Source organism: Passer montanus, unplaced genomic scaffold (assembly GCF_014805655.1).
Source record: "Passer montanus isolate IOZ18808 unplaced genomic scaffold, ASM1480565v1 scaffold43, whole genome shotgun sequence".
NCBI classification, from domain to species: Eukaryota; Metazoa; Chordata; class Aves; order Passeriformes; family Passeridae; genus Passer; species Passer montanus.
In genome coordinates this window covers 3,529,066-3,549,306 of record NW_024369151.1, presented here as the reverse complement: position 1 = coordinate 3,549,306, position 20,241 = coordinate 3,529,066, and the positions used below count along the sequence as shown (strand labels likewise).

At 53.4% G+C, this 20,241-nt stretch overlaps 1 protein-coding gene across 5 annotated transcripts in view; it reads left to right on the top strand.

The window, feature by feature from the left end:
• The window catches only part of ASTN2 (astrotactin 2), a 323,200-nt gene that overhangs the window by 186,650 nt on the left and 116,309 nt on the right, over positions 1 to 20,241 (top strand). For all 5 annotated transcript variants that reach the window (XM_039720164.1, XM_039720165.1, XM_039720167.1 and 2 more), the window contains 3 exons: positions 1,046 to 1,234; positions 18,978 to 19,102; positions 19,465 to 19,569. In XM_039720164.1, the coding sequence (XP_039576098.1) occupies positions 1,046 to 1,234; positions 18,978 to 19,102; positions 19,465 to 19,569 (419 nt within the window). The remainder of the gene's footprint in view (positions 1 to 1,045; positions 1,235 to 18,977; positions 19,103 to 19,464; positions 19,570 to 20,241) is intronic.

Genomic DNA, 20,241 nt, shown 5'->3' with positions numbered 1-20,241 from the left:
GACATTCCACCCACACAAATCTGCATTTCAGCCTTGCATACTCAAGGACAGAGACTCTTTCCCTGTTTTTGTTTGGTTTTGTTTGGTTTTTGGTTTTTTTTTTTTGTTTGTTTGTTTTTTCCCTTCTTTTTTTCATAATCCCTTTTCAAGGCTGAGCTGCGCTTTGGGAACAGGCAAGGAAAAGTGTGACAGACTGGTGGGAGTTCTGCTTGCAGTAAAATGCAGTAGGGGAAGGGGAGAGGGAAGCAAGCCTGGGTAGAGGTGGGGTTGGTGTTACAGCAGTGGGGCTGTGGGGAGGAATGAGTAGGGAGGGAACAGAGGTTTCCCAGTATGGTGGGAACTGACAAAAAGGCTGGTGGAAGAGGAGGAGAGGCTGGATGGCACATTTGCAAAAGATTCCACTGAGGTGTCCAGTGTCTGCAGTTAAACCACATCCCTGCTGCCTGCCTCAGTTTCCCTTGCTGCCTGTTGAAGATGAACACGTGAATCCTACCCAGAATAGGCTTAGAAGTGGGATCAAAGAGCAGAGGAGCAGCCAGGCTGGAGCTGCTTCTTTGCAGGAGGGTATTTCTAGGTGGAAGAAGGGGAAGGAGCTTGATTTTGCTTTGCTGTGCTGTGGGGAATGTTAGTACCCAAGCAGCAGACACACAGTGGGCTCAGCTCTGCTCTCCAGCACGGGGCAGCTCCAGACAGGACAGCATGGAATCATGGAATGGTTTAGGTTGGAAGGGACCTGAAAGCTCCTCTTATTCCACCCCCCTGCCATGGGCAGGGACACCTTCCCTCAGACCAGGGAGCTCCAAGCCCCACAAAACCTCTCTGCAGGCAGATGGGCCACGCTGCTGCAGGAGGGAGGGGAGTTGGGAGCCAAGCCCCTGTTCACTGGTCACCAACCCAGCCAGGGCAGAGGATTTGGGCTCTGTGACCCTTCCCGTGTCCAGACAACTGCTGCAGGTGTTGGTGGTGCTTGGCTGGGCTGGCAGGGGCTCGTGGGGTGGGTTGCTCCGTGCCTGGCTCATCTCCCGTGGCCTGTGGTGCCCCACAGGTGTGTGGAGGAGTACAAGCTGGCCCCGGATGGGAAGTCCTGCCTGATGCTGTCTGACATCTGCGAGGGCCCCAAGTGCCTGAAGGCGGATGCCAAGTTCAATGACACCCTTTTTGGGGAGATGCTGCACGGCTACAACAACAGGAGCCAGCACGTCAACCAAGGGCAGGTGTTCCAGATGACCTTCAGGTATGTCCTGGTTCTGCTCCTCGTTTTGGGAATATCAGGGTGGTGAGATGGGACCGAGCTCCAGTGGGACAGAGCCAGAATCTCTGGTTTGTTCATGAGGGGAAGACAGCAAGAGGACAAGGAGCATCCATGGCTTTCTAACCTGCTCATCTTTCCCTCTGGCAGCAGCACAGGACCCTCCTGAGCTGGTCTGTGCCTTGTCAGGATGAGACACATCCAGCTGGGCTCTGTGGGCCTTTCTTAGGAGTATTGCCTCGTCTCTTTCTGAGCACTGATGTCTTCCATCTCCATGCTATCCTGCAACAACAAGCTGTTTGGTTGTGTGTGGTGTGAAAGAGCATTTCCTTTGCTGTGCTTCCAGCCTGTGCCAGCTGGTTTTATTCAGTGCCCCATCACAGTGCTGGGAGGAGCTGTGGATATAGCATGATAAATCATGTAAATGAGCTGAAGGTGAATGCCTTCACCTTGCAGGGCTCACAGAGGAGAGCTTGCTGAATTCAGGGCTGGCAAGTGAGTTATTTAGTTGTTTTTCTTCAGGTCTTCTGAACGCAACTGTGTTTTGATCAGGTGTGAGCCAGGGTGGCTCTGTGAGTTTTGAAGCAGCAGCACTAATCACAGTCAGGAGAGGCTCCAGCTCACACCCCACCCAGACACAGCTCTCCCTGCCCAGCACCAGTTCATTTCCTGTTCAGGCACCAACACCTCATTGCTGCCTCTGATTTCAGCTGGACCTGTGGCTCCTCATCCCTGCTGCCCACAGAGTTCTTCCAGGTGTTTTTGTCCAGCTGACGAAAACTTCCCTGGCTGTGGATTCAAGCTGAGCTCTGGCCTTCTGCTCTCTTGATGACAGAGGCATTACAAACTGCATCATCAAAAGCTTTTGCTGGGAGTGAGAACTGACAGGACACAAAGGCAATTTTCCCAGCAGACTCCTCTTTGCTTTCTCTCCCTCATGGTAGAATTGTCAGTGGAATCATCAGAATCATCAGAGCAGAGCCAGGGCTGCAGAGATGAAGTTTTCCATGAGCTGGTGGGTCTAAGGGATGCTTTGTTCCTTCCAGGCAGCAAATGTATCCCCTGTTCAGGGCTGAACTCCATCTGGAAAGCACACAAGGATTGTCTGTGGGGCTGCTTTATCCTGGGGCACGTGGCTGCTTTAAGTGTTCCCCTCTGAGGGCATCCTGAGGATGGCAGCTTTGGGCAGTCCTGAGCTGGACCAGGAGCATTTCCTGCCGGGATTGCCCTTGGAATAAAACACCTGGGGTGTTGGGATGGCACCTTCCAGGGCCAGAAGGCACTCCCTGGGGCTCTGCCTGGCAGGTTTTGTGGTTAAAAAGGGGCTGTTAGTCCTCCTTGCCAGGGCTGGTCCCACTCCTGCCATGCTGGCCGGGGTGTGCAGTGGGGAGAAGCTTTTCCCAGTGAGGAGCTGTGCAGAGACAGCCAAGTTCTTTGTACAGCCGGCTGGGTTTCAGTTCTTTAGTCCTAGAATTAGAATGATTTTAAAAATTGGAGGTTTTTTTGTAAATGATGAACATTGGGGAATTCTACGGATTCTTTGTTGTCTTAATGTGGCTTTTTTGTAATTGGTTCTTTTTCCTAATTATTTTGAGACTACTTAGTTTTTGGGTTTTTCTTTTAGGGATTACTGGTTTACTTATATTAGCTTGTTTGTTTTCTAAGTTAATTTTAGGGTAGTGAGTGCTTTTGTGACTTTAATAAAAAATGTACCTTTATTTTTGTTCTCTATTGAGATGAGAGATTTTTTTCTTTACATTGTGATGGGCTTTGTATAACGAAGGGATGAATAGTTGTAGTTTTGTTTTCTGGTTTTGTAATAAGAATTATATGTTTACTTTGTAAATATAAGGTAGTTATTTTAATCTTTGTGAAGGAGCTTAAAGCTGTTACTAATTTTTATTTCTCAGGCTAAAATACATAAGAAATAACTGTGATGTTTGTGTTTGTGTCTAACATGTTTATAATTGTAATTGTTTTGTTATTATATGTTAAGTTAGCAGCAGTGAGGAGCAGGAGAAAGCAGGTCTGGAGCAGGAGCATCCTGCCAAGCTGCCCACGTGGCGCAGGCTGTGGCGTGCCATGAAGTGGCTCTGCAGAGCTCGCAGCACATCGTGCTCCAGAAATGCTTCCAGCAGCTGGGAAGGTCAGCCCAGCTGCCCTTTTCCCATCTGAGTGAGGCTCCAAAAGCAGCAGGCAGTGATGAGAAGGGCTCAGCTCCCTGCAGTGTCCTCCCCCAGGGCCAGGCTGCCAGGGGTGTTGGCAGGTCACGGTGTAGAAGCACCATTACATCATTCCTTAACAAGGGAAGAGAAGGAGGTTAATGGAGAAGAAATTATTAACTAAAAGATGTAATTTGCCTCTGATTTTCATAGATATTCAAGAACCTCTCTGAGCATTAAGACACCAGCTGTTAGAGAAGCCCTTAATTTGGTGCATTTGAAACATAGCAGGAAGCTGCCTAATACTAGGGATTAAAAGCCTGTTTCTGCGAAGTAGGAGCAAGAACCTGCTATCAGAACAAGGGGCTGAGTATTTTAGAGGGATTTACGACTGCTGGGATCCTTTAGCTATGCAGATGTGACAATCTTTTGAATGGTGTCTGCTTCCCATGTCGCCACATCTTCAGTGTCTTTAATAAATAGGATATTCTCAATCTGCCAGGCATGTCAGCATGGGGTGGGGAGGGAGCCTTTGTGCTGGGAAAAGCTGCCCTGCACACCCTGGCCTGGGCAACACTTATCAGTTACTGCAGAATTTCCATCCCCTGAGGGTCAGGGAGGTCTCTTTGCCACCTAAGGAGCTGCAGCACTGATTAATTAGAATCTCTGCCCTTCTGGTGGCTGCAGAATGGGCCAGGTTCTGTGGAAGGAACCACTTTGGGTTATCTGGTCCAATTGGAGCACAGGGCACAGGATTGCTTCCAAGCAGTTATTGAATAATCCAGTGAGGGAGACTCCACACCCTCTCTGGGCAATCTGTTCCAGTGCTTGGTCACTGGACTGTGAAGAAGTTTCTTTCTCATGTTCAGATGGAACTTCCTGGAGAGCAGTTTCTGCCCATCGCCTCTTTCTGGTCCCATTGCTGGGCATCACTGAGCAGAGCCTGGTCCTTCCTCTTGGCACCCTCCTGGCCATGCTCAGCACACCAGTGGGATGGATCAGGTGTAGCAGTGATGGCTGTATGGTATCTGACCAGCTGCAAGGGCTGGGGGTGTGCCCTAGGTACCTTCAGGATGCAGAGCACTGATGGATGCGAGATACAGAACAGCTTGGGAGGTCTCAGACCAACGTGTGGTTGCAGTCAGTTCTGCTTCAGATTTTGTGTTTCCCCTTTAATAGATGTCATTCTGTCCTAGGGGCTCAGGCATTTATCCAAAGACTTCAGCTGTATGCCTGAGGAGATGGCAACACCCAGGGGATGGGTGGAGGAAGCATGTTCTGCCTGCTGAGACCAGTGTACCCCAGCAGGGCTGGGCAGCAGCCAGCCTGGTCCCTGCTGTGTGCTTCACACGTGCTCCACATGCACCCCAGCACTGATGGAAACCCTTCCTGTGCTGCCTAGAGCCTGGCCCTGCCCACGTGCCCCTTCCTGCTGGTGCCAAGGGCCCCTTCCCCATCCAGCAGCGACAATGCAGCCACAGCCCAGCAGGATGTGAGCACCACAGCATCCCTGCAGCTCTGCTCCAGCCATCAGCAGCTAGGAGCTCTGTGGGCAGCTTCTCCTGTACTGAGGGTGTTAAATAACCACTGATGGCTTCCGTGGAGGTTGGGGTGCTCAGCTGCTCAGTTGGACATGCCAGCATCAGGGTTCCTGCTTGGAGGAGTGCACCATGGCATCGCTGCTGCTGCTGCTGCTGCTGCCTTACTGCAAGGATTTAAATCAAAGCACTCCTCCAGTGATGCTTCTCCTGTGCAGTCCCTCGTGGGCACTTTGGGAGGGGACTGCAGAGGGATCTTCCCTCACTCACCAGAAGCCTCCCTTGGTCCTTCCACTGCTGAGCCAAAAGCACATTCAGAGCCATCTTCTTCTGGGCACCCCTCTCCTCTCCTTAAAAAAGGCTGTTCCCATTGGCAAAATGCTCTGGGAGGTTAATAAGGAGATGGGATTGGAGCTGATCTATTCCAGTCACACCTCCTGGTCTAGCTGGGAGGCTCAGCAATGGATGCAGCTCACTAAAGACTAGATTAGAGTGATTTTCCCCCCGTTGCCTCACGGTGGGGCAGAGCCTGAGCCCTGTGCCGTTCCCAAATCACTGAGGAATTATTTTCCAAATGGATTGTTTGCTCATTCTTTATCTGTTTTTGTGTTGTCTCTTTGCCATGAGGGAATAGATATTTTTGTTTAAAAGCTGTTTGCAGTTTCAGACTGTTGCCTTTATGCCATTAATATGGAGAAATCCCAAAATACTGCCCGTGGAGCCAGCTTTATTTGCTGGATTATTGCTGCATGGCAAATGGGATGTCAGGGCAATGCCTGGCAGCTGGGAGCAGCTGTCTCCCCTTACCAGAGTCCCTTCCCATCCCTACCTCTGCCTCTCATCCTGGCTGTTGCTCCAGCCTGGCAAAGCCCCTGGAGGGCACAGGAACACCCACACAGCCCCTGTTTGATTCCTCCCAGCGAGTCCAGGGAGTTCTGAGGTGTTGAGGGCAGGTAAGGAGCCAGAATGGTTTGGTGGCAGGAGGCAGGGAGAGCATTCACGTTGGTGCTCCCTCCCTGCTGAGCACCAAGTGGTTTCCCTCCATATCCAGGGAGGATGGCTGTGGAGGAGCCAGGGCTGCCGTGCTGTGCCGTGCTGAGCACTTTCCTGCAAATTGGAATCACCCTTCCCTCTGCAAACTCAGTCCCTGGAGGATGCTGTTCCCCCTATTTCCATTTATAAAACAGGGCTGCTGCTTCTTTGTCCTTGGGGAAGGGAAGGGAGCAGGTTGGAGGTGGTGCTGAGGTGCCAGGGGTGCTGCAGGGAGGGATGGGCACTGCCCCAGCTGCTTCCAGTAGGCTGTGCCTCCACACAGCTCCATTTGTGCTGTCAGGTCACTGAGATGATGTGGGCAGTTCTCATGATATTGATGGGGAGTTTGGCCAGTTCATTTTAAATCTGTCTCTTCTTCCCCTCGATGTTTCTCATCCCTCAATAGAGCAGCAGTGGTGGCAGGGTGAGCTGGCAGCTCAGTGCCATCCCTGCCAGGGCTGTTTGGCAAACATCTCCACCCATGCACTGTTCACCTGGTGCCCTCCCACCCATGGGTGCTGCCAGGCACTGGGATGGGGGCTCAGCCTCACCCCTGGGTGTGAGGGGCTGGAGGGGCTTTGCTGGTGCCCTGGCTTGGAGCTCATGGGCCAGCCCTGGCAGGGACATCCTGCTTCCCCCTCAGCAACACCAATGTCATGTCTGTAAGTGGTTACATTAACACCCTTTCCCCCCCTCCACTATTTTTCTCCCTCTCTTTGAAACCTCCAAGCCCAGGAGTTATAATTGTGCTGTTTATTATTCCTGAGCTCAGTGCCAGCCAGTGCACCAGTGCCTTGTTTACCTATTACCCTTCAGGCCAGGATAATGGATGGATCTCTTTTCCAGTGGCTGCCTTCCATTTCATTCATCTTTTTATTGTTTGTTGCTGCAGTTCTATTACCTGTTCACAACTTTGAAGCCTCAGACACGCTAGTTGGAAGCAATGATGTCTTTCCAAGCCAGGCTAACGCCTCATGCTGTGATCCTGAGTAGCAGCTAAGGGGTTATTAGGAGTTCAGCAGCTCTGTGAAGGTGGGATCTGCTGTGGGGATGTATGGGATGTTTCAGAGCCCACAGACACACACTGTATTTTGAGCACATCTTCACTGGCCGGGCTCAGCAGTGAGGTTTTTTTTCCAATCCAGTGTAGAAATGACTAATGCAATTAGCACAGTATTCCATCAGTTAGTTAGGCTGCTGTTGCATCCCTTTCCATTTCAAAGTTCTCATCCCACCAAAAAGGATGACAGATTGTGTGGCTTTGAGCTGGTGTTGCCCAGTCTGCAGCCACGTGCTTCTTCAGCAGGTTGGGAGCATTTTTTATTCAACAAAAACAAAAGCAGGTGTGGTGTCAGACAATGCAGGGGTCCAGGGTGGAAGAGATGCCTTGTAACAGAGATTGTTCAAATACTGGAGTTCTCATGTTCAAATGCTGGTTCTGCATCAGCTGCAGGTAGGATTTGGGAAATGGGCTGTCACATCCTTGATGAACATGGACATGGCCACTGCAGCCACCTGCTGCTCCTGCTGCCCCATCCCGGCTGTGGATCCACCTCTGAGCTGCTCCATTTCATTCCTTATCTGTGGAGGTAGCAGGATAACCTCACAGAGAGTCAGCTTCTGCTGTTTGGTCATTGCCTGTGAGAGCTCCACTGCTCCCAGCATGTGCCTCAGCCCCAGGGAGAGGGAGGAAGAGGAAGAGGGATGGCCACAGTGGCTGGTCCTGCAATTGTACATCCATGATTGTGAGATTTAGATGAGGAAGAAGTTACTCAATCAGAAGGTGGGCAGGCCCTGGCACAGGGTGCCCAGAGCAGCTGTGGCTGCCCCTGGATCCCTGGCAGTGCCCAAGGCCAGGCTGGACAGAGCTGGGAGCAATCTGGGACAGTGGAAGGTGTCCCTGCCCATGGCAGGGGTGGAAGGCTCTTACAGACACCAGCACAGTCCAGAGCCAAGGCACTGCTGTCAGACAGTGCCAGCACCCACTGGAGCTGAGGGAATGTCATCTATGGACTTCTCCTGGCTCAGGGACAAGAACTTTCCTTTCCCTGGCAGTGGAGCTGCTGCCCCTGCAGTGAGGGATGCCAGGGAGCTGTTCCTCAACCCCCAGCCCTGCTCCCCACTCCCCCAGCCTGTGCAGATGTTTGTATTCTGTGCAGCTGATGAAAATATTCATTATCTTGTTAGCGCTGCTGCGGCGGGGGAAGCGCAGATTTGCATTCCCACAGCTGATCCCGCAGCACACACCACGGGCTGTGCCAGGCAGGGCTGTGCCAGGCAGGGCTGTGCCCCTCCTGCCCTGCCCACTGCCACAGTGCCAGCCCCATGAGCAGGCAGGGAGCAGTGCCAGGGCCATGCACAGAGCTCAGGAGGGAGATGAGAGAGGGATGTGGAGGAAGTGAGAGTGCCTTGGCTTGGGCTGTAGGTTGGGAGGCAGTGAGGAGCAGTGCTAGTCCCTGGGCAGGGGAATCTGAGCCTGGTGATGCTGCTGAGCTCTCTGTGTGTGTATGGCAGGGTTGTGTCTCCTGGCTCTGGAAGCTCCTTGTGGGATGGGAGGTGCAGGGTCTGTGGGAACGCTCATCCCTTGGGAAGCTGGGCTGGGACACGGGCTCTTCCTGCAAAGAGCCTGCCCTGCCATGGTCAGTGCACGCTCATGTCCCCTGACCCATGTCCCCACACAGCTCTCAGGGGGCTCCCTAAGGTCTTCTGAGTCCACCTGGTGAAAAGTTGATGGTGACACCCATAAGGATTTGGGAGAGAGGCCAGCAGTGTCCCCAGGTGACCCAGAAGACCAGTGGCATCTTGGTTTGTACCAGCAATAGCGTGGTGAGAGGGACCAGGACAGTGATTGTCCCTGTGTACTCTGCATTGGTGAAGGGCACCTTAAATCCTGGGCTCAGTTCTGGGCCCCCTGACAAAAAGAAGGACATTGAGGTGCTGAAGTGTGTTCAGAGAAGGGAAAGGAACTGGGGAAGGTTCTGGACCACAAGTCCATGAGGAAGCTGGGAGTGTTTAGCCTGGAGAAAAGGAGGTTTGAGGGAAGACACTGAGAGGTTGGTCTCTTCTCCTGGGTGACAAGCAATTGGGCAAGATGAAACAGCCTCAGGTTGCCCCAGGTGATGTTTATACTGGATATTTGAAAAATTTCTTCACCAAAAGTGGCATTGAGCCCTGGCACAGACTCCTCAAGTCAGCAGTGAAGTTATACCATCCTTGGAGGGATTCAAAAGGCATGTGGGTGTCACACCTGGGGACATGGCTTAGTGGTGGCCTTGGCAGTGCTGTGTTAATGGTCTGACTCAGTCATCTTAAAGGTCTTCTCCAACCTCAATAATTCCCTGATTGTATGGACAGGAGAGGAGGCATGAGAGATTGGCATTGGGTACTTGCAGGACCAAGAGATGGGCTCTGCTCCCCTCCTTGCTTTGCCAGAGATGTGGTGATCCATGTGCCACCTCCTCCTTGTCACCACTCCCTCCATGGTGCCCAGCACTGCCAAGCCTGCCTTCACTGACCCAGGCTCTGGTGGCACCCAGGAGTTTTCCCCTTTCCCTGTGCTGTGGGGAGCAGTCCATGGGATGGCCTCGCTGGCCTTTCCCATCTCTGACTTTTATGATATTAATTATAGTGCTGGTACTGCACAGTTAATCTGCATTATTAAGAGATGTGGTGGAGATTGGTTTTATAATAACAGCTCAGATTTATGGAGTACCTTTCATCCCAGGGGGTCCTTATTGGCTTTGTAGCCTCGCAGAGAGGAATTGCTGCTTCTTCCTTCCTCATCTCACAAGAGCTGCAGCTGCTCCTGGGCCATGGGAGCTCTGTACCCACTCAGGACACATGAAAATACAGGTTATGTTCACATGAAAAGCAAGGGGAGAATGAGACAAGAGGGTTTGAGGCAGTAAATTGTGACTTTGGGATGTGATAGCAGCATTTTTCCATCGTTGTATGGGCACTGTGCTGGTCCCCATTAGCTGGGCTGTGGGTTTGTGCTGCTCACACCATGGGGCCCCTTCAGTGTCACCTCCAGGGACCAGGCTGACATTCAGCAGCCTGTCACTGCTCTTCCTTGCTAGTGCAAGCACTGGTTGATGGAGATTCCCCATCCAAGGACTAAATCAGCCTGACATTGACTTAGCAATGTGAATCCTTGCTCCAGGCAATGCAGTCAGGAACAGTCACCAGCGTAGGGACATCTGAGCACTCCACAGCTATGCCAGCTGTCAAGCCATACCTGCTCCTGAGGTAGCAGCAGGGCTTGGATGCAGTCCTCAGGGCAGCAGAAAATCTTGTCTTCCTCTTTCCCATTTCAAGTGTCCTCTCCAGAGGTGGAGGATTTGCTGCTCTGCCTGTTGCAGTGTAGCTCGTGACTGCATAAACCTGAAAGCAAGTGCTGGGTTTGGGCTTGGGCCCCATCAGTTGTACCCAGCATCCCAAAAGTGGTGGACAGGCTCTGCTGGGAGCCCTCCTGTCCCCTCTGGCATAATCCAGACCCCCTAAATCTTCCTCTGCACCTGGTCCCTGGGCAGTGTTACCTGGTTTGGATGCTGGTGGCTCTGTGCAGAGGAAAGCTGGAGCAGGGGCTGGGGACAGGGCCAGCATCCCTCACCCTCCTCCCTGTGCCCCAGAGATGCTCCTTGCTGCTGTGGCCTGCCTGGGCTGCAGGATGAGTGTCCCATGGGCTGCTGCCTTCAGTAACACCTCCCTGGAGATGAAGGCTCGAGGTGTTTGTGCCAGTTCATCTCCCCCAGCACGGGCTGAAGGAGCCCAGCACAGGCAGAGCAGCCTGCCTGGCCCCAGCTTTGCAGGGAATGCTGCCTCTCACCATCTGTGCCCGTGCTGTGGGCAGCAGGCAAACATCTGGAGGGGGTGGCAGCACTGCCACTTGTCATCAGGCACCCAGGGCATGATGGCCACAGAGCTGGGAGGAGGGAAGGGATGTGGGAAGTGCTCCAGGCACCTCGCTGAGTCCAGGAGTGGGGCTTGGCTCCTGGCACCACAGTTTCCTGGGAGGGTGGCAGGGGTGAGGTCACTGCAGGTGCTGTCATCTCACCCTGTGCATAGTTTTGTGGTTCTGTAATTAAGTTCACACACAGAAGCGCAGCTCTGCAGCTGCAGTCACAAATCCCAGCTAATTCTCCATATGTTCTGGATGCCTGGCACTGCTGCTGCTTGTGGAACATCCCCTGCCTGGGCACTGCCTGTCCCTGTCCCTTGGGGACACCAGGCTGGGGATGGTGCGTGCTGGCAGAGCCATGGGCTGGCCAAACACCCTGCATGGGCACCCTGGGCAGGCACTGGGGTCACCCTGGGCTCGGGATGGTGGCACAGGGATGCTGGCACAGCTGGAGCCCACACTGGTGTACGGGAGGTCTGGTGTGGAGGGGACGTGGGAGCAGTAACTGCGCTGAAATGACATTGTCAGAGTGCCAGTATATGAAATGTGTGGTGGTATTGCAGCCCTGCCATTGCCTGTGGCTGTTTTTCTTCTGCTTCTAATGACTAATAGAGAGAAGACAAAACAATTTCTATTAGTTTCTCCCACGCCGCAGTGGGTTTCTTATTTTCCAAACCTCATTAGAGTTTGTAATACCATGGTGGTAGTCAAGAGCAGTCCGAGTCACCCTGGGGGGAGAGAAGGAGTGAAGAGATATGATGTGCAGCCCAGTATTAACACTGCTTCTGGCTCATTTCCAAGGTCCCTCCTGATTCCTTTCCAAACCTTTATGCCTTATCTTCATCTTAAAGGTTAACAATGAAGCTTAGGAGAGGGGTGGGGGGGAAAAGAAATGTTTAAGATCTCAAATTGTTAAAGAGAATGGATGTGTGTGCTGAGTGGAGAGCTGGGTCTGAATTTACATTGGAAAGGCAAATATTAATATTAAAAGGCTGTGCTTGTGCTTCCCAGGGCACCACAGCTGGGGTGTGGGTTTCCCTGGAAGACTGGGGCAGCTGGTGCACAGGATGCTGTGCCCAAATCCCAGAGGAACAACTTGGGAAGCCCCAGCAGGTAGTCCTGGCTCCTCTGGAGTCAGTGGGAGTTTTGCATTTGTTGTCTCCTTACAAACAATGCCAAGCAAAGCTCCAGGAAGAACAGCATTTGGGAAAGGATTGCAAACAGCACCCACACAACCTGTGGGAGAGGATCCACAGCCTTGGCTCAGCTCAGCACTGCAATCTGCACCCACAGGACGTGTCCAGCCTGCCTCCAGCTCTCTCAGCTTGGACAGATCATCCCCATAGGGAAGCTGTGCCCAGGTCATCTCGCAGTGGCCACAGCCTGGTGGGCAGGGGCTCCATGAGCTGCTCCAGGAGGTCTGGCTGTTGTCCATCGGGTCCTAAAGAGCTGGAAGCTGCTGAACTTATGGAAGCTGACAAGGTCAGAGCCTTTGGCTGTCAGCGGTGACAGAGCTAATGCAGGCAGGCACCTTGGAGAGCAGATACATGGAACGAGGCATGGATCCTCCTGGCAGACTCTGAGCAGCTCCAGCCCCGTGCAGATGGGCAAATTTCTCTCCATCCAGAGGTGTTGGGTATTCCCCAGACCTTCCACTCAAGGAGGAATGGCACACAGGCCAGATATGTCATGGTGCTCCTGCTACCAGGCTCTAGGCTCAGGACAAGGCTGCTGATCCAGTGTGAGAGTGGGCAGGCCCTGGCACAGTGTTCCCAGAGCAGCTGTGGCTGCCCCTGGATCCCTGGCAGTGCCCAAGGCCAGGTTGGGCAGAGCTTGGAGCAGTCTGGGACAGTGAAAGTGTCCCTGCCCATGGCAGGGGTGGAATGAGATGAGTTTTAAAGTCCATTCCAACTTTATCACAAATCTATGAGCCTGTGATTCTTTTGCTTTTCTCCATCCAGAGGTGTTTCTGATTGTTGCTCACAGCTTCTCCATCTCTCAGAGCAAATTCCTTTGTCTTTCCTTTTGAAATGGCTTCAGGAGGGGACGCACTTTTTTTCCGTGGAGGTGATTGATGAACCTCACGTTCACTCTCAGTGCCACAGTGGTGGGCACCACTGGCTGAGCTCCCTTCAGTGCTCAGTGGTGTTGCTGAGCCTGTGTAGCCCTGAGAAGGGCTGTGGTATCTGGGAGATGTTTGGAGATGCTCTGTGGGAAGATCAGGTTGTGCTGGCAGAGCACAGTGCTGATAGGAGCAGGGACAGGAGCTCCCAGCCCCATGGAGGGTTTGGGGCTCAGCCTGGGGTGTGCGGAGGGGATGATGCTGAGCAGCAGCCACGCAGACACCTCCCACCAGCCCAGGAGCACCAGGGATGCTGATGTGATTTCCCTCCTGAAACACCTCAATTTAAATGCTAATTCCCCCTGAGCCAGGGGGTAAGGCAGCTACTGGATATTGCCAGGCTGTTCATTGCTGGCACTGAAGTGGGACACGGGGACAGGTCCTGTCCACAGCACCAGGGGCCGCTGGAGGGATGATATTGGTGCTCTCCTTTTTCCCTGCAGCCTGGTCCAACCACACTTCATTGCAAGCAGTGGTTAAGGCTGAGAGGTGGGGAACTGAAGGGGCTCCTGAAGCTGGCAAAATCCTACTGGTCTCTCCTCTTTCATCCTGCCTTGTTCTGCAGGAGTGGGGCCTCGCTGAAATTAATGCTCAGTAAATTTGGAGTAAGTAACTGCTGCTTCACAGGGTTTGCATTAAACCTTTATAATTCACCGGTGCCTGAGGTCATGGAGACATGCTGGGGCAGATTTACAGTGTGCTTACCTTCTCCTAAGTGGCTGTGGCAACAGGACACCCTCTCTTCTGTTTCCCAGTGACTCCAGATCATTTTTTTTTGGTGATGACAACCTAAAAGGAAGCTCTTTCTCAATGTCCCCATGTCAGGCTGGGCTCTGCTGATCTCGTAGCCACCCCAGCAGGCAGCTTCTCCAAGTGAAATTTGGGTGAAAAGCTGGCACTAAATAACCTCAAATCCATAGTTTTCTCCCTGAGCCATTGTGGGACAGAAAGAAGTAAGATTAATAACTAATTCTTTGCCAGAGCAGGCGTCCTCTCAGGCTTGCATAGCAGAAAGAAGTAGTCACTTTGCTGAACATAAGCTTGCTGGATGATAATGTGATTAACATTTGTAGCTGTGCTGGCTCAGATAAGGGTAATTAAATCTCATGCTTCAGGGCATAAGCTAATCACTTGTGGGGTCACTTTATATATAATATTTATATATTTACCCCCTCATGAATATACTTGCCCAGGTGCTGTGGTGCAGGGTGTGCATCCGCTGGCAGTGTTGGGTGGAGGCAGGAAGCCCCACGTCAGCTGATGCTTGGAATGTGCAGTGGGAGCTCTACAGCTGCAAGGAAGGGTTGCTTTGCAGAGTGCATCCTCAAGGCCAAGTCCTGTGGGAGCAGAGTGCCAAGGGAGGAAGCCACAGCTGACTGAGCTAAAGAGGAGAAGCTGCTCCTTCACCCAGCGGGGTTGCTAACAGGAAAATGAAATGCATGTCAGCCACCAGCTGATCCTTCCCTGCTGCAGGCCAAAATCCCACTGCCAGCTTGGCTCTGGCTTTGAGCATCTCAGCAAGGAGACAAGGTGCCCCAGGGCCAGCAGAACCATGCCCTGGAGCAGAATCCAGCAGCCTTGGCTCAGTCCTGGAAGACCACAGCACTCCAGCTCCTCCCCAGGGCCTGCACTGAGCTCTCCTGCTCCCCCAAACCCCATTTTGCCCTGGGACACTGGTCCTTTCTGGAGGCTTCCCACGGGCTGTGTGAGCTGCTGCCAGCACTGCGGAGCGCAGCGATGCAGCCCAGTGCTGCACCACAGCTCTGCTGCATGACCTTGGCTGTGCTATTAAAGGTCACAGTCCAAAAGCACAGCTGGATTGTGCATCTGGTTTTAGGAGGACAGGAGGACAGTGCCACAGCGGGCTCTTGCTGCCTGAGTCCTGCTCCTGGTATCTGAGCAGCCACTAATTGCTGTCACCCACCAGCCCCCAAGATGTGGGAGCTGCTCTCAGCTGTCTGTGTCACCCCAGGCAGTGGGTGCACTGTAGGACTCGGCTGAGGATACACCAAGTGTCCATCAAAGCCAGGATTTTGAACTCAGTTTAGTCCAGGCGGGTGCCTTCCTCCTCAGCCCACCCTGCCAGTATCCGAGCTCGCTGCAGCCTTTGGCCATTTGACCTTTCCCAGCATCAGGCTCGTTTATATGGACTCAGTTCCCTCCAAGGCAGGCACGTGCTCTGGGTCAGATGCTGCCGAGAGAAACTGCATTTCCTCGTGTAATGACTCAGTATCTGCAAAATGCCTTGGGAGATGCTCAGATCCCCAGCAGGAGAGTGCTGGGGAGTGGATTCCGTGTGCATCACAGTGGAGAGAGCTGCATGCTCGCTACTCCAGTGAGTCCTGGGCAGCTGTTCCACTGGGGAGATGCCAGAGGCAGAACAAGAGACACAGGAGGATGTTGTAGGGCTGGCAGGTTTGTCTGCATCCTGCCTGATCCTACTGGAATAACCCTGTGACCCCCACACCTGGCCCTGCAGCCCTGCAGAGGTGCTGGTGGCTCGGCCATGCCCCAGTTGGAGGCACGTGTGGCAACACGTGCACAGGGCTGCTGTCACATCCCTCCCCTCACCCGTGTCCCTGCCCCTTGCACAGAGCCCGCTGGCTTCGATCACAGCTTCCAGAGAGCAAAAAAAAGTCTGGCAGGGACTCTTTTGTGCCCCCACAGTGAGCAGCGTGCAAGCCACAGGGTTATTAAGAAGGCCCTGTGGAAGAGGAGCTGCAGCCCTCAGGCAGCTGCCAGACCATGGAATGCTGTGCCCTGGGCACACCCCAGCAGCAGTGTGCCCTGCCTGGCGTGCCCCCATCACCACCCTGTCCCTGCAGGCAGTGAGGACTCTGCAGAGGGACTGTGCTGTGCACAAACCCTCTGTCTAGCGGGTGCTCCCCTGCATGGCTTTGGCTCATCCCTGCCTTGGGATGTTAAGGAGCAGGGCCTGGAGAGCTGGAAGAGGTGCAGGAAGGGCTTGGTAGCAAGAATTCATCATGGAAGTGCTCCTGAAGTCCTGCCTTGCACTGCTGCTCCCTGTCATGATGGGAGCACATTGTGGGCACGTGCTCACTCCTTGGCTCCCACTTTCCCCTATTTTTTTCAGAGCAAAAAAAAGTCTGGCAGGGACTCTTTTGTGCCCCCACAGTGAGCAGCGTGCAAGCCACAGGGTTATTAAGAAGGCCCTGTGGAAGAGGAGCTGCAGCCCTCAGGCAGCTGCCAGACCATGGAATGCTGTGCCCTGGGCACACCCCAGCAGCAGTGTGCCCTGCCTGGCGTGGCCCCATCACCACCCTGTCCCTGCAGGCAGTGAGGACTCTGCAGAGGGACTGTGCTGTGCCCAAACCCTCTGTCTAGCGGGTGCTCCCCTGCATGGCTTTGGCTCATCCCTGCCTTGGGATGTTAAGGAGCAGGGCCTGGAGAGCTGGAAGAGGTGCAGGAAGGGCTTGGTAGCAAGAATCCATCATGGAAGTGCTCCTGAAGTCCTGCCTTGCACTGCTGCTCCCTGCCATGATGGGAGCACATTGTGGGCACGTGCCCACTCCTTGGCTCCCACCTGCCCCTGTTTTTTTCTTGGCCTTTTGAGTGTGGAACAGTTGAAGAAATGGATAACAAGAGTGGTCCTGCAGAATGTGGCTGTTCAGTAAATCCTTCTCATAGAGGCAGCAGCTCTGAGCAGCAGCTGTGGGTCCCCTCATGCCTCAGCTTCTCCCTCCTGAGCTGCCCAGGCATGGGCCACCAGCCCTTGGGGCTGTCCTGCCTCATGGGTGAGCTGGGACCTGCCCAGGGACTGCTGTTCCACAGGCTCATGGCATGGGTGGTGCTGCTGAGATGGCTCAGGAGGGGCAGGAGGAGATGCTGCCTCTTTGTGTCTCCTCTGCCCCGTGTCAGGGTGCAGGGTGCTGGATGACCATGAGCTTCTGGCACCTGTCATGCCATCTCTTTGTGTCCCTTGGGGCACAGCAGGTGTGTCCCCTCATGTGGGGCAGCACTTGGGAAGGTTCCACCAGCTTCCTCCTGGGAATCCTGGTCTTCTCAGAGGTGGGATTGGAGGCTGGGCAGGCAGGACCCTCCTGGCCCCTGTGCTCATCCTGGTGCAGGATGGGGAACTGACCTGTCAGCACAGGACAGTCCCACACTCCAGGATGGCAGGCAGGCCCAGTGCAGCTGCATCCTGCTTTTCCATCACGCTTCTCCATGGCTTTGGGATTTGGCAGCGCTGATGTTTTCCCTTTTCTGCTGAGGCAGAGCAGCAGAGACACCAACATGCTTCTTCCCCTGTTCCCTACCAACTTGCTTTATTTTGCAGCCCCGTTTCCCACCACCCACACGGCTCCCAGCTCCAGCAGTAATTGCAGCTCCCCATTTGGAATTGCTGTGACAGCAAAGGGCTCAGAGCAGCAGAACATTCCACCATGGGGATCCCGTGCCCAGCAGGATCAACTGGAGATTTGTGAGCACGCTGGGAGTGAGAGGCTTCTCCCCTCAGAAAAATAAACCACTTTTCTCTTTTTTGCACTGAGGCAGTGCAGAAAGTAAGGCTCCTGAGATGCAGTCAGGTGCTGGTGGCTGTGAAATGGGGGTGTGACATGAGGCAGGCTGCCTGTGCAGCCAGGGAATCATGGAATGGTTTGGGTTGGAAGGGACCTTAAAGATCATCTTCTTTCAACCTTCCTGCCATGGGCAGGGACACCTTCCATAGACCATATTGCTTAAAGACCCATCCAGTCTGGCTTTGAGCACTTCCTGTGCCCTACTCATGTGTCCCTACCTTCAAATGCTCCTGTCCTGCCTTGGGGCTGGGAACATCCCCAGGCTGGTTGCACAGGGCTATGGTTTCCTGCTCACCTCTGGTACAGGTTGCAATGGTCACATCTTGGCCCCAGAGCAATGGGAGGATCCCAGGGAAGTGTTCCCTGAAATCAGCATCTCACTGTGCTGGGACCCATGGAGGTGGCCAGGGTGTCCCCAGTTGTGAGATGACCACAGGATGATGGATCATCCCCTCAGGGACAGGCTATAGGGGGTAGAACCAGGGAAGGTGAGTGAAATCAGCAGCTGTTTAAAGGAAAATATATTACAAAAAATGCAGCTGGGGCAGGCTGTGCCAGTCTGAACCTCCCCCAAGCTCCTGGGGCTGACCTGATTTTACAGGAACCTCCCTTTCTTCTTCTCTGCTGCCCTTTTGTCTCCACACCCAGAGGATGCAAAGCCTCCTGGCCTATATTTTGGCTCTAAGATCAATATTTAAAATCCCCCCTCCTGTTTCCTCGGCGCAGGCGCGAGGCATTTCGCTTACCGGGGGAGGCTCGTCTCCCAGAGACCTGTCTGTTCACCATTTCAAATCATTTCCCTGGTACCGTTGTTCTAGAAACAATTCATTAGGGGCCTATTATACAATGTTTTACCTGCCAAGGTTAGAAAAGATCCTGCGTGTGTGGTAAAATTGCACTGTGAGCTGTGCACGAGAGTGGGGTTTTTTTGTGTCTGGCTGTAAAATATGCTTTTTTTGCCTTTTGGAGAGCGTGTCACTGGGGGAAGGTGAAAAATGTAGGGGTGATGATGCTGCCTGGGGAGCCCCAGCAGAGCTTGGTCACTGTCCACATGAAGATGCTGCAGGTGTGGAAAGGGGCAGTTTTGGGGTGTAGCAGCCATTCCTCTTTCCTTGCCCCCTCTCCAGGGGCCCACTTTGAAAATCTGGGCCAAACCCAGTGGCCGGGTCCCCAGGCTGAGAGCAGTTCCATATTTGTGGAGCACTAATGGAGCTGTAGTCCCTGGGGAGCTCATTAAGCATCATCTCAGAGGGCTGCACAGCCAGGCTGGCTGGTGGGGAGGCTGCAAACCCCATCCCCTGGCAGGGCTCCTGCTCGAGGAGATGTCCCCCACCCTCCTGAGCTGCCTGTCCCGGTGCCACCAGGGCAGCTCAGCCTCTCTGCCTGGCCATGCCCTGCATCGTTGCTTTGCAGTTGTCTTTTTCTCTCTGCAGGGAGAATAACTTCATCAAGGACTTTCCCCAGCTGGCTGATGGCCTCCTGGTGATCCCTCTGCCCGTGGAGGAGCAGTGCCGTGGTGTCCTCTCGGAGCCCCTTCCTGATCTGCAGCTCCTCACAGGTACGAGCTGCCCCCAGGGTCAGGGTCCCAGGGGAGGGCACAGGAGGAACGACCCCTTCTCCCACCCAGGTTTATGAGGGCCATCATCACCCTCTTTGTGCCAGGGGCAGAAATAATCTGGGGGATGTCCCAGAAATAATCTGGGATGAGTCCATCCCAGCAGCATCTCCGTCCCTGTGAGCTCCTGGCAGTCACAGCCATCCCTGTGCTGGTCCGTGTACCCCACAGCATCACCACTGAGGTTTCCAGCCCTTCCACCACCCCGTTTCTCACCCCTGCAGCACGTAGCAAGGTGGGGGGGGAGCATTAAGCACTCCCCAGAGCATGCTCAGCAGTGTCACCCGCCTGCTTTGTCCTTGCAGGGGACATCAAGTACGACGAGGCCATGGGGTACCCCATGGTGCAGCACTGGCGGGTCAGGAGCAACCTCTACAGGGTGAAGCTGAGCTCCATCACACTCTCTGCAGGTGAGGGATTCCAGGGGCAGGGAGGTGTGTGTCTGTATGGGTGGGTGGTGGTTTTCTGCCCCAAGCATCCCACTGGCATTTCTCATCTCCATGCTCTGTTCCCAGCACTGCTGGGAGATTCACCTCCTTTTTTTACAGGGGGGAAACTGAGGCAGGGAGTTTGGGCAGCAAGAGGTGAGGTCAAAGCCAGGAGGAAGCCAGTCAGCAATGAGCAGGAAGGATTTGTTTTGGGGTGGCTGTGTATATGTGTATGTACAAAAAACAGTCAGTCCCTAAAAAAGGTGGTTTCAAAAGGAACTGAAGCACTTGGAAAAGCAGGTCATATAAAGCAGGGAGTCACAGACGAAGAAGGGGTGGGTGGGAGGATCCTGCAAATGTCAAAACATTTCACTGCCACGTTTTTACAGCTACACATTTTGTTTCAGAAATGCTGAAACATTTTGTTGCGACCTGAAATGTTTTGCCTTTTCATTTCAAAATAGCATTTTTTATTTAAAAATCGACGAGTTTTTAAATGGTGAGAGGAAGAAAAAAAAGATTTAGTGCTAACAGGATGCACAGCCCCAGAATGAAATAACCTGCTCAGAGCTGAAAAAAATATGTGGGTTCAGCTCAAAATGAATTCTTCTGGATTTTTTATTAGAACAACCTTCTCTTTCAATAAACCAACCA